Genomic DNA, 12,330 nt, shown 5'->3' on the forward strand with positions numbered 1-12,330 from the left:
CTGTCACTCCTGCAGGATCAATGCACACCTGAGCATGCCTGATAGAATGTTTCTCTGGAAACATCAAACCCAAAAGGGAGCAGATCACATCAGGAATAACTTACAGCTAATATTTCTACGCAGAATTACTTCACTGATGACATTTGCTGGAATGCAATTTAAGAGTTGCATGCTCATCTCTCTGCTGCAATGCCTCTTACAGTCTGCCTTCAGCCTGAGGTTTCATTAAAAGATTAAAGGCTTAAACAGTCACTTCTTTTGCCTGCAAAAATGCCTGTGGGAAAGCCCAAAATGCACTGCATATGGCACAGAATCTTACCAAGCCAAATCTCCCAAGAGGCCACAGAGTCACCCACTGCCCAGCCTGGTGCTGATGACTGATGACACATTTTTAATTCACTCTTAATTACTACACAAAAGTATTGAGCTCCTAATAAGAAAATATCAGCCATATTACAGTAATAAGTCTATCAGTAAACAAGGGTAATGAAAGTATGTTTTTAATCTACCCACTCTTCAGGGACCTTAGGTGGACCCAGTAGAGAGGAAAGAAAGAGGAAAGAAAGCTGATAAATTATGCCAGTTAATTTTTATCTATTTTATGTCTACTCTGTTTTGAATATGCTGTAAGTTTTCAGTGTACACCTTTAAGAGGTATCTGTCCTAGCTCTCATTCTCTCATTCCAGTTTTATGCTCTGCTTTCTGAACCAGCATTTGGGCCTCGAAATTACTGCTAATCTACCTGGTACTTGGCCATAACTGCATGAACTACTGGCATATTTCTCAACATTTATTTGTATTCATTTTGATTTTTCTGTAGAAATGAGGAATTTATCCTTTTCTTGAGCAAGAGGACTATAAGAAATTAGTAAGACTGAAAAGACTAGAGCACTCTCCCTTGCTGATCCCTCTGCCAAGGAATCTGTACCTCGGCTGCTGCCTGCAGTTTCAGCCTGTTCCTTCTCCTTTTCTCTGTGAAATGCAGCAGTTTTCCAAAATACAGCCAATCCTGCAGAAAAGGACTGTATCCAAACACAGGAGGGTAACCCATTCCTCCTTTGTTTATCCACACCTTCAACCCTAGAAATTACAACTTTGTGATCTGAAGACAAAAGCTTAAGCTAAGTGCTGTGCAAATCCAGTTTAAATTCATTCATCTCCTCACTGTGGGTTTCTGGAAAAAAACAAAATTACATTCTCCTGTGAGAAAACAGTGTTTTCTGCTCAACAGGCAGCCACCTAAAGCTGAGATAAGGGAAAATTCTTGTGCTATCCTGACAGTGAATGTCTAACATTCCAACTCGAGCCAGTTTCTCAGATTGTCATTTTGATACAAGAATAACAAACAGCAGCTTTGCAGCGTAAAACAGCCCAATAAAATAACTGACCACAGACCTTTACCTTCAAAGGCTTCAGTTCATCCAGGCACTTAAACATTTCCCTGAACATAAACCAATAAATATCTGTGCTGACCCAACAACAAAAGTTAACGGAGCAACTTATTTAAATATGGTTGTTAAGTGTCCTGAAAGGGTCACAGCTGTGAGCAGCACAGCCCGGTGGAAATGACATCAGCTGAGCAGGCTCACTGAAGGGGATGCTGCCCTGGCTGTAGCCTTCAAAATCCATCAATATTTAAGATTAAATGTAGCACAGGTAATCCTTTAACACTGACAAGAAAACAGAGCAGTAAATGCTAAGCAATCTGTTCATCTTATGGAGAATAAATCAAAGGGAACCACCTGCACAGCAGCTTCAGATTGTTGCAGATGTAACAGAATTTAAGAGGGCACAGGGCCTGATTTTCCCTTCTCTCCCCAGGCTTACATTCAAATTAAAACCACCAGGAAAATGTCACCCTGACACTCTGCCAAGTAGTGTCAACTACCCAAACCACACAGGCAGAGAAGAGTGAACAAAGATAACATCAGTCGTGTCTCTGTGTGTGTGTGTCTGTGTGTGTGTGTGTGTGTGTGTGTGTGTACAACCACAGCCTCTGGTGCCCCTTCAGCAGACAAACCCTCCTGTGTGGGGTGTGAGCATTATGAATGCATGAACACTGTGCTGTGTTCACACAACTTGCTGCTTCTTGGGAAAAACTTTACAAATTAATGAAAAAGAAGAAGTTACAATTATTTGCACTGCTGCTGGCTTGCTCACAACTCACCTGGGGAGCTCCCAGCCCAGTAAATGCCAACCTGGAACAAATCCCACACCAGTGCAAAATAAAACAGGTGTGGCCTCTGCCAAACAGGTGATATTGGAGGTAAATGCTGTCTGCCTGATTGAGCAGGAAGCTGTCCACAAAGCTGGATCTTAAGGGTGGCCGATCCTGTCTAGATACACGCACATATAAAATTCCAGGCTGGGAAAGAGAGGACAGCACATTTAGGACTTCATCCAAGCAGCAAGCAAGCAAGCTGCAGGAGCAACAGGGACCTCATGCTGTGGCTGAGCTGTAACTACACCAGCAAAGGAGGTGGTTTTAATTTCAAGAAGACAGACTGGTCCCTTCTGGTTTCATTTCCTGGCTTTTGCACGGCATTCATAAATAATTCTTTTATCAGCAGTCAGCGCTAATTGCTCTTAAACTCGGGCCTGTCCTGCCAGGCAGCGGTGCCGTGCAGGGAACTCTTTGTGCACATCTCCCTCTAGTGGGCTCAAAACCCCGGAAAATCGGCAAAATCCGCCAATTCCTCCGGGGAGACTCGAGTGTTCGGGATAACTACTAGGGGAAGTGTAATATCCTTTATAGGTTTTATCCAGCGTATGTATATTACATATACCTTTATAACACCAACCAGGAAGCCTCATGGGTGTTAAAAATGCATATTTTATGGCTTTTTGCAAATATTACAAGGAATATTATATGTGTTGTGTTAGAAAGTAATGCTGTATTAATTCTCCTAAGTAGTGTGCTAAATATAAATTTAGGTTATAAAAAAATATTAAAATATAAACTATGCTATGTAGGATACTTTTTTAAAGAAAGGACTGGCAGTGAGATAGCAGCCACAGGACATCTGAATCTTTCAGAGAATTTATTGCCCCATTATCAGAAGAAATGAACTTCTTCCCGCGTCGAAGGCGCTGTCAGGATTAAGAGAAAGAAGTTGAAGATGCCCAGAGAGAATCCTGTGTTTGAATGGGATTTATGCATCATGGATGAGGTGTATGAATATGCAACAAGCTGTTGCTTTTAAGGGTTAATCCTCTGTTAACGTGGGGCCTTTTTTGGACTCATGCTGCCCAGAAAGAGGCACCCGGACTGTCTGTAACTCTTTCTTTCTATTGTCTCATATTGTCCTAGTCCAAATTATTATTACTGTAATTGTATTACTATATTTATAACCATTTCATTACTATTAAACTTTTAAAATTTAAAAAACAAGTGACTGACAGTTTTCACAATGGGGATCCAGTAAAATGCTAAAAACACAAGAGGCAGTAGCCTAACCTGAGGCAAGAGGGAAGCATTATTTGGCTTATCAACATTAATTTCAGCTGCTGAGTGGCCTCCTCTGATAACAAAGCCGGGGATTTACCGGGTGACCCCTCACTGTCCCCGGGTGAGACCCCACCTGTAGAGCTGCCCAGCCCTGGAGGAGCCCTGGGGCTGCTGTGGGGCAGGGCTGGGACCCCAGAGCCTGGGCTGGGCCCGGAGCCCAGAGCCCAGAGCCCAGAGCCCCGAGCCCCGAGCCCAGAGCCCCGAGCCGGGCCCAGAGCCCCGAGCCCAGAGCCCAGAGCCCCGAGCCGGGCCCAGAGCCCCGAGCCGGGCCCAGAGCCCAGAGCCCCGTGCCCGGCCCAGAGCCCAGAGTCCCGTGCCCGGCCCAGCCCAGCGGGGGCAGCAGGGCAGGGGCCATTCTGCCCCTCTGCCCCTCAGGCAGAGCCCACCTGCAGAGCTGCCCCAGCCCCGGCCCAGCCCAGCAAGGAGCTGCAGCTGCTGCAGCCGGGCCAGAGGAGGCTCCGGCACGGGCACGGGGATGGAGCGGCTCCGCCGGCACCAAAGGCTGCCACGGCTGCCGTCGCTCACCCGGGCACCAGAAGCTTTGGCCCGAGCTCAGGGCGGCCTCGCGGGGCCCGAAGGGGCCGCGGCAAAGATGGACACGGACGATTGCCGAGGGCCGCGGGGACGGCGGCCGGGGAACGGCTCCCGGTGCCGGAGGGCAGGGCCGGCCGGGATCTTGGCAATGAGGAATTGTGCCCTGGCAGGGTGGGCAGGCCCCGGCACAGGGTGCCCAGAGCAGCTGGGGCTGCCCCTGCATCCCCGGCACTGCCCGAGGCCAGGCTTGGAGCAGCCTGGGGCAGTGGAAGGCGTCCCTGCCATGGCGGGTTCCCACAGCCCCTCCCGCCCAGCTCCCCGCTCCGCCTGCTCCTGCTCCTGCTCCGCCTGCTGCCGCTCCTCCTCTTCCTCCTCCTCTTTCCCGTCCGTCATCAGCGTGCGCGGTCCGGCCGTGCCCGAGCCGGTGTCGGAGCCTTTTGCGGGGCCTTTTGCGGGGCCTTTTGCGGACCATGACCCGCTGGGCCCGGCGCAGCGCCCCGCCCGGGGCCCGGGCTCTGTCCGCCACCCCTTGGGAGCAGCTGGCGCCGGGCGCGCAGCCGGAGCCGCCGCCGCCAGCCCGGAGCAGGAGGAGGAAGGAGTACGAGAACCAGGACGTGAACGGGTTCGCGGCACACCGCGGGCAGCAGCAGCAGAAGGAGGAGGAGGCGCGGAGGAAGGACAGGCGGCGGGAGAGCAGGAGGCTGAGGAGGCAGGAGAGGAAGAAGAACGCCATGGTGAGTCCTGCCCTGCAAGCGCGGGAGAAAAGGGAGAAACCCTTTCTGCTCGGCGTCTGGGGAGTGTGTCAGCTGGCATGAACAGTGAGCACAGTTACACCCTTTGTAATGAAATGTGTCGGGTTAAGGCTGGGGGGATGCCTGTGATAGCTTGTCCAAAGTAATGTAATCAAAGCAATACAATTGCAAGCTCTAATTCCTAGTGAAGCTCACACAGAGCACGGTCCTCACTCTGTGGAGAAGAGACAGTAGGTTCAGCGCATCCCACAGATTACGATGGAGTCTTTCCAAACTTCTCGCTGCTCCTGACCCACTTTTATACCGTTTCTTTACTTTCAGGTGGAGATTCAGCGATTTCAGTCACACATCTTAGTTAGGGGTGGTCGTACCTGGGGATTGGGTTGCTCAGGGTCACCCTGGGCTGGGATGGGGTCAGAACAAACACAGGGATTTCACCCCAGCTGCTGATCCCACAGAGCATCCTCCCTTACCTCCCTTGCCTTTCAGCTGCTGTGTGGGATCAGCTGCAAGGTTCCTTCCTCTGCAAGGATTTTGGCACGGCTGCGGGGTCTCTGCCCCGCTGCCATTAGTCCTGCCTGGATTGTGCTCTGTGTTGGGGTCCCATCCAGGGAGCAGCCACTGTATTTTCTATTTTCCCCTGAAATTTCCCCTTTTAACTCCCAGTCATTTTCCCACAGCATTGTTAAAAGAGGTGCAGCTGTCTCTGTATTTCTCTCTCTCTGTATTTCCCTGTGCTGGTGCTGCTGTGGGGCTCAGCAAGAGCTCAGCCCTCCCCTGCCACAGGCACAGCGTGTTTCAGGTGAAAGATGTGAAGTTTGGAACAAAAGGAGGCTTTCAGGTCCAGTTGTAGCCTTTGGCATGGCTCTCCTGGCTCACTACTATATTTGAGGAGTTCCCAGCCCCTCTTGGTTCCTGGCTGAAACTAAATCATGCAATTTCAGTGTGTGATTCATCAAACTATGTGTTGCTGGTTAAAGGAGAAAAGTGTCCATGTTTTGTGGTTTGATGGCAGAGCATAAAGTCTCTTCCTGGCTGCTTTTTCCTGGGGACAAAATGGTGTTTGCCCTTTAGGCCCTGGGATTTCCATGTTTTCAGCGCTGTTCATGGAATTCATCACTGGATTTTGCTCTTCCAAGGTGTGTTTCCACTGCAGAGAGCCTGGCCACGGCGTGGCTGATTGTCCTGCAGTGCTGCAGAGCCAGGACATGGGGACGGGGATTTGCTACCGCTGCGGATCCACGGAGCACGACCTCAGCCAGTGCAGAGCCAAGGTGGATCCAGCTGCTGGTGGGTCTCAGGAAGTTTTGCTGTGTGTGAAATGCTCAGCTCTGAGCTGTGCCAGTGCTGACCCTGAAGCTTTGTGTGCTAGAAATCTAACTTTTCCAGTATTAGCAGGGAGCCTGACAGTAATTTATAGCATGAAGTGATGAAAATATTGTCATTGCACTATGTTGGGTCTGTGACTGCACCAGGGTTTTGATGTGGACCATAAACCCTGTTGTGGAATTTTGCAGGGCCATTTCCATATGCAAAGTGTTTCATCTGTGGTGAGATGGGACATCTGTCGAGGTCATGTCCAGATAATCCCAAGGGGTTGTATGCTGAAGGTGAGTGTTCTGATTCACTAAATTTAGTGAAATTGAAATTTCTGTGTCCTTCCTACCTGACACAGAGCAAAGTAACTCTGCAAGAGAATGAGAATGTGGCTAAAAGGAATTGCTGTGTATCTGTCAGTAAAAGCAGAGTAATTCTGGGGAATTCATTGTCAAATAAATTACCTGTGGATTTCTAATTTAAGGGTGGGTTTAGTATTAAATGACAGGATGAGATGCAAAGTGTGAGACTTTTCATCAGGACATGCACCAAGGAACAAAATCCTGTATGAATGTAGGCAGTGTGTATTTACATGCACCCAAGTAGGTGGTAGGAAGATTCTTACACATTAGCTTAAAATTCTGGGAATTAGAAAACACAGGCTGCCACTAAAGGGAGAGCATCTTCAGCCTGAGTAACTTTAATGAGAATTGGGGTCTAACTGAAGGTTTCACTCTTCCATTGGCTCCAACAACCAGCATTCCCTGTCCTGGAGTTTCCCTGCATAAACATGGGGCCTTGGCAAGCTCCAGAGGGTGATCTTGCAGCACAGCTGGAGTGGAACAAAAATCACCTTGCTTTCAAGTGTTTGTATGGTGGGATTTCGTGTTGTGTGGAATTTCACGTCTCAGTACCTGCAGCTGGATTACCTGCCTCTGAGGAGCCCCCGTCAGTTTCATAAGTTGCTTTGAGTGTGTGTTTCAGCAGAATTCAGCCTGTTTCTCAAAAACAGAGCTTCCAGCACATCAGAAATAGCCAGTGAGCAGTGGCTGGAGTCTGTGGTGTGTGGTGCTGTACAGCACAGTGTGATCCCAAACAGCTGTGTCCTTCACAGACACAGGCAGGGAATTTGGTTGGGTGTTTTTTGGGTGTTTTGTGGTGTTTTTTCCCCTAGATGAGTAACAGCTTTCTGTGTGAACAGGTGGGGGCTGCAAGCTGTGTGGCTCTGTGGAGCACTTCAAAAAGGACTGCCCGGAGAAGCAGAACGCAGGTGAGCTGCAGGGCTGTGGGGTGGCTGTGGGCCCAGCAGGGTCCAGCTGCTGCTCCGTGTGGCTGTGGGAAGAGGGTTGGAAGCAGCAGAGGTGCCCTTTTGTTGGGACAGCAACAGGGAGGCTTCCTCCTCAGGGAGGGTGTGGAGGAGGCAGTAAGTTGCGGTGCAAAACTAAGGCAATTCCTTTTTTTTTAAAAGAGACAGTTCATCTTGTATGTATCTGAAGGCCATATGAAATAATCTGTAATTTTTTTTGGCCAGTAATTGTGCTGCTGTTCACAGTCTGGCAGAACTGGCTGCTGCTTGTTTCAGATTTCAGTGTGGGGTGGTGGGGCTGAACCCAGTGGCAGGTGCAGGGTGCTGGTGTGTGCAGGCACTGTGTCAGGCAGCAGGGCAGGGACAAGGAAGGTCTGTCCTGCTGGATTCACAGCTCATGAACTGCTTCCTTACATGTTCCTCTGCTTTCCATGTGGGGGGAGAGATTAAAGGAGGTACCCCAAGCCCCCACTGTCCCACAGGAGGCAAAGCATCCCAAGAGGGTTTGAAGAATGATCCTGTCACTGGGGTGGTGACCCACTTGGGCATTTTTCTACTTTGTTTCTATGACACTTAGTTATTGTGCCCCTTAATAATAAGCCACTTTGGTGAAATTTGTGTAAGAATTATTTATGGCATTCTCTATATCTGATCTTACATTAATGATATTTTTAGGTCTGAGACCCTCTGTAGGATTCTAGGTGTGTACTGCTTTGCCAGTTTAGAATGGGTCAGATTCAGTCTGAGTGTAAACTTCTAGTATGACAGAAGTTTATGACACCAAAAGACTCTGAAATTGCCCCAAACTCATGAGCAAGTAGCAAGGCTGTCCCTGCCTGAGTTTTAGAAGCCTGTAACAAGATTTTTTCTATATTTTTTCTGGTAAGTTTAGCATCCATGAGGACTGCAAGTGCTGTTTATTTTCCCAAGGGACTTCTTTCAAAACTAGCACTGCTGGTTAAAAGCAGTTGAGTTACTTGGAACTGTGACACCATTGGTGAGAATTGTGATATTTAGGCTCGTGTGTGCATTGTGCAGGGTATGATCAGGTACAGGAGGACAGCTGAGAGCTGGCAAAGGAGTTCAGGCACTGCAGATGCCAGTTTCCTCAGGCAGATCGGGCCAGCCTCAGTGCCCAGAGGCTGATATGGATTCCCGTGGCATTCCCCATGGGCAGCAAGGCAGAATCCCCCCTGCCCTGCTGCCCGCGCTGGGCTCTGGGCCCAGCCCAGGCTCTGGGGTCCCAGCCCTGCCCTACAGCAGCCCCAGGGCTCCTCCAGGGCTGGGCAGCTCTGCAGGTGGGGTCTCACCTGGGGACAGTGAGGGGTGACCCGGTAAATCTCCAGCTGTGTTCTCAGAGCAGGCCGCCGCGCAGGTGAATTGTTGATGAGCCGATGTGTGCGGCGCTGGGTGTGCTGCCCTGCTGGGGCTCAGCCCGGGCCGTGCAGGGGGCAGGGCTGGCCTGGCACTGCTGTCCTGTGCCCTGCAGAGCAGGTGACTGTCGGGCGCTGGATCCCCGGCCTGAGCGCGGACCACGAGGACGTCGCGGCCGCACCGGCGCCGCAGAGAGCGCAGCCCGAGCAACCCAAGGTTGTCACTTTCTGAAGGCTCCAGCCTCTCAAAGAGCTCTCCTGTGCTGCTGCACTCCAGTGCTGACGACAGAGAGCGGATCCAGAAAATCAAGCGAGCTGCAGAGGAACTGTTGGTTTTCTGTCTCCCCTCATTTTCCCGGTTTGCCTCCCAAACTTGCCTGGCGCGCTGTAACGCTGGGAACAACAGGAGCACAGCAAGTGGCTGCTTTATTAAAGGAATTGTGGGTGTTTTCTAAAGGCTCTCGTTGGATTCTGGTTTGGTTTGGACTTTTCCTTTTAGGAATAATGAACTTACGCCTCCATATGTTCCAGCCTGAGCAGTCTTGTGGTGAAGCTTCAGATCAGCCCTGTGGGCTGCTGGGCTTGGGGTGCAGTTCCTGATGGTTGTAGTGGTAATTATCTGCCATTAACCTGGTTGGTCGTGCACACTGGGTCATTTCAGTGTGTTCACTAACAGAATCCAGCCCTTTCTCTGAAACTTCTGGTGAAACACAGCCCTAAAGAATTGCAGAGCAAGTGAGGAGCTTTCTTAGTTTATTTTTCTTATTTTTCAAAGAAAATGCTCAAAAATCTGCAGTGTTTCCATGCCTTGGTGAGCTGGGAGTAAACTTTTCTTTGTAAAAAGAAAAAACCTGGTGGATATTAAAGAGAAAAATTAAGAAACCAACTCCAAACAGAGTTCCTGCATCCACCAGTATTACTGGAGAAGCGCACCCTGAGCTTCCCTCACATATTTTTCTTGCAGCAAAAAACAAATACGGGCAATTAAATGTTGTGGGGATATTTTATATTTGTACAGGTGGTTATTTTTAATAAAATATTGCTAAAGAATACAGTGATTAGAGGTCATACTTTAGATTCCTTGGTGCTGCTGTGGAGACTGAGATAAGGGGTGTATGTTCAGTTAGTAATAATCAGAGCAGATTTTTAAATGGGGAAGAGGAGTGGATGTGAATGAAACCAAGGATTAACTATGGAGTTTTAGTTAACTGTTGGTAACAGCTCAAAGCTATCAGTTTAATGTGGACATTTGGCAACAGACAGTTATACCAGCTTAAGAAGCATTTCCCTTTCTATTTTACGAATGAAGTGCATTGTTTAAAAAGCGTATTTTTAGATAATTTCCCAGCTCCTTGGCTTTGTGATGTGTTCCTGCAGCCCTGGGGCCGTGGCCTTGGCCTGTCCTGGTGGTGCCAGTGCTGCCCAGTGAGGGCTGGTGCAGGCTGTGGTTGTGCAGCTCCCGAGGAGGGGCTGATCTCCAGCTTCTGCAGAGCAATGTGAGCTGTTGGTGCTGGACAAAACCACAGGCTAGGGGCACCCACTGCTGTTTCACAGAGGCATGCGTGGCTGCAGGAGGCTGTTCGGAAAGCACCTGCAGAAGGTGCTGCTTGTCAAGGTGTCAGTCCATGAATTTACAGTGCTGGGTGCAGCAGCATCTGGACTGGCTGCGTCCACAGCCAACATCAGGGGTCTCTCTTCAGCAGCGCCGGGAGCCCGGGTTAGCTGTGCAGCGCAGGCTGCTCTGCCATCTCCGGCACGCTGGGGAGAGCCCCGCTGCCGGCAGGGAGCTGGGAGGCGGCACCCACCACCTCAGGGCCTTCTGTGCTCGGAAGGGAATGCCTGGGCTCCCAGCGTGCACTTTATCCACGTGAAGGAAATGCTGACCTAGAATGGGATCTGGATCTGTGATCCAGAATGAGATCTGGATCTGGATCTGTGAGCCAGAGGCCTGGAGCTGTGTGTCTCCCCGCATTCCTGGTGAAGCACAGCCCGGTGGGGTGGCCCAGCAGGCAGAGCTGTGCCCAAAGGGAGGCACAGGCCAGGGGACACCGGAGAGGTGACACCCGCAGGGCTCCCCTTGGTGCCTCCCCTGCCACCCTTCTCATGTGTGGCTGGTGGGTTCCGTAAATCCCTGCAGCAGGCTCTGCTCGGGCTGCAGGGCGCGCTGAAGGTGTGGCCAGTGCCAGCCCTGAGAGCCCTGACCCTGGCGGCGGTGGCACTGCAGTGACACAGAGTGGCAGTGCTGGCCCTCACCAGGATGCCACCCTCGCTGCTCTGAAGGGCTTCTCTGAGCTCAAAGAGAGCAGCACACAAGGCAGACACAGCTCAGCCCAGCTTGCTGGGGAGGAGGGCACCCAGGAGTTGCTGCTGCGTGTTTGTCTCTCCAGCCTGGCACAGCTGGAGCTCAGGGCTCTCCTGCAGAACCCAGCAGCACTGCAGGGCAGCCTTCTGCACATACTGGGATGAAAACTGTGGTGAAACTGGCAAAGCTCCTCAGTAGCACTGGTTTCTGCAGATTACAAGGGGTGTGTCAGGGTCCCTCCTAGTGAACGGATGACCTGATGGTTCGTAGGGGTGATCTCAGGGGGCAAAAACCAACACGGTACAAGGGGGTTTGCAGTGATAATCAAATCAAATGCGGTTTTATTGAAATAACCACAGCAAAAATGCGATGGAGGCGTTAAGAGAAGGAAAAAGAGAGAGAAAGAAAGAGGAGAGAGAGAGGCAAGGAGAGGGGATATAGCTACCAACGCAGAGATGGAGTCATTTGGTCCAGTCCAGCTGAGGGTCCACCTGCTACCATGGGGAGATCTCAAAGGCTCTAGCTAACTCAGAGGTTTTTATTACTGAAAACTGTGAGGGGGGGGGGAAACAGATACAATAGGGAACAGATTTAACAGGTAGTCTATGTTGTCAGCAGTGAGTGAGAGCCATGTTTTCTTGCTCCAGTGGTCACAATCTGCAGGCAAACATCTCACTTTGGTCAGCTTGCCTCCCCACACACCTCCTCCGGGCTGGGGATTTCAGTCCCAGTCCTTGGAAGGAGCAGAGGGGCGTTTCAGGAGTGTCATGTCTCAGTCCCTGGGACTGCTCCCAAGCACTGAATCCCGATTCTGTGGAGTTTTGTCAGAAAAAACATCTCCCTGAGGGGAGACCCCCAGTTCCTGAGGGGAGACACCCCCAGGATCAGGCCCAATGACTAAATCATGATTTTTGGGGATTTTCCAGGGGAATATCTGTGTGTTTTGTGTGAAGGGAGACCCTCCAGGACTGCCCCTGAGGGCTAAATCCCATTTTGGTGGGTTTTGTTAGGGAAACATCTGCATGTTCTGTGTGAGGGGAGACCCCCGGTTCCTGAGGGGATACACACCTGGGATTAGGCCCAATGAATTAATCTCGATTTTTTGAGGGTTTTCCAGAGAAATATCCATGTGTTCTGCATGAGGGGAGATCCCCAGGACTGCCTCTCACGGTTGAATCCTGATTTTGTGGGGTTTATCAGGGAAACATCTGCGTGTTCTGCGTGAGGGGAGAGACCC

General features: G+C 50.6%; 1 protein-coding gene across 1 annotated transcript; it reads left to right on the forward strand.

The window, feature by feature from the left end:
- Positions 1-4,450: 4,450 nt before the first annotated feature.
- On the forward strand, positions 4,451-9,247 carry ZCCHC9 (zinc finger CCHC-type containing 9). The gene is made up of 5 exons (XM_059492394.1): positions 4,451-4,777; positions 5,935-6,085; positions 6,313-6,405; positions 7,314-7,382; positions 8,908-9,247. The coding sequence occupies exons 1-5, from the start codon at positions 4,514-4,516 to the stop codon at positions 9,021-9,023; spliced, it is 693 nt and encodes a 230-aa protein (XP_059348377.1). The 5' UTR covers positions 4,451-4,513; the 3' UTR covers positions 9,024-9,247.
- The last annotated feature ends 3,083 nt before the right edge of the window (positions 9,248-12,330 follow it).

This window comes from Ammospiza nelsoni, chromosome Z, assembly GCF_027579445.1.
Source record: "Ammospiza nelsoni isolate bAmmNel1 chromosome Z, bAmmNel1.pri, whole genome shotgun sequence".
In the NCBI taxonomy this organism is placed as follows: domain Eukaryota; kingdom Metazoa; phylum Chordata; class Aves; order Passeriformes; family Passerellidae; genus Ammospiza; species Ammospiza nelsoni.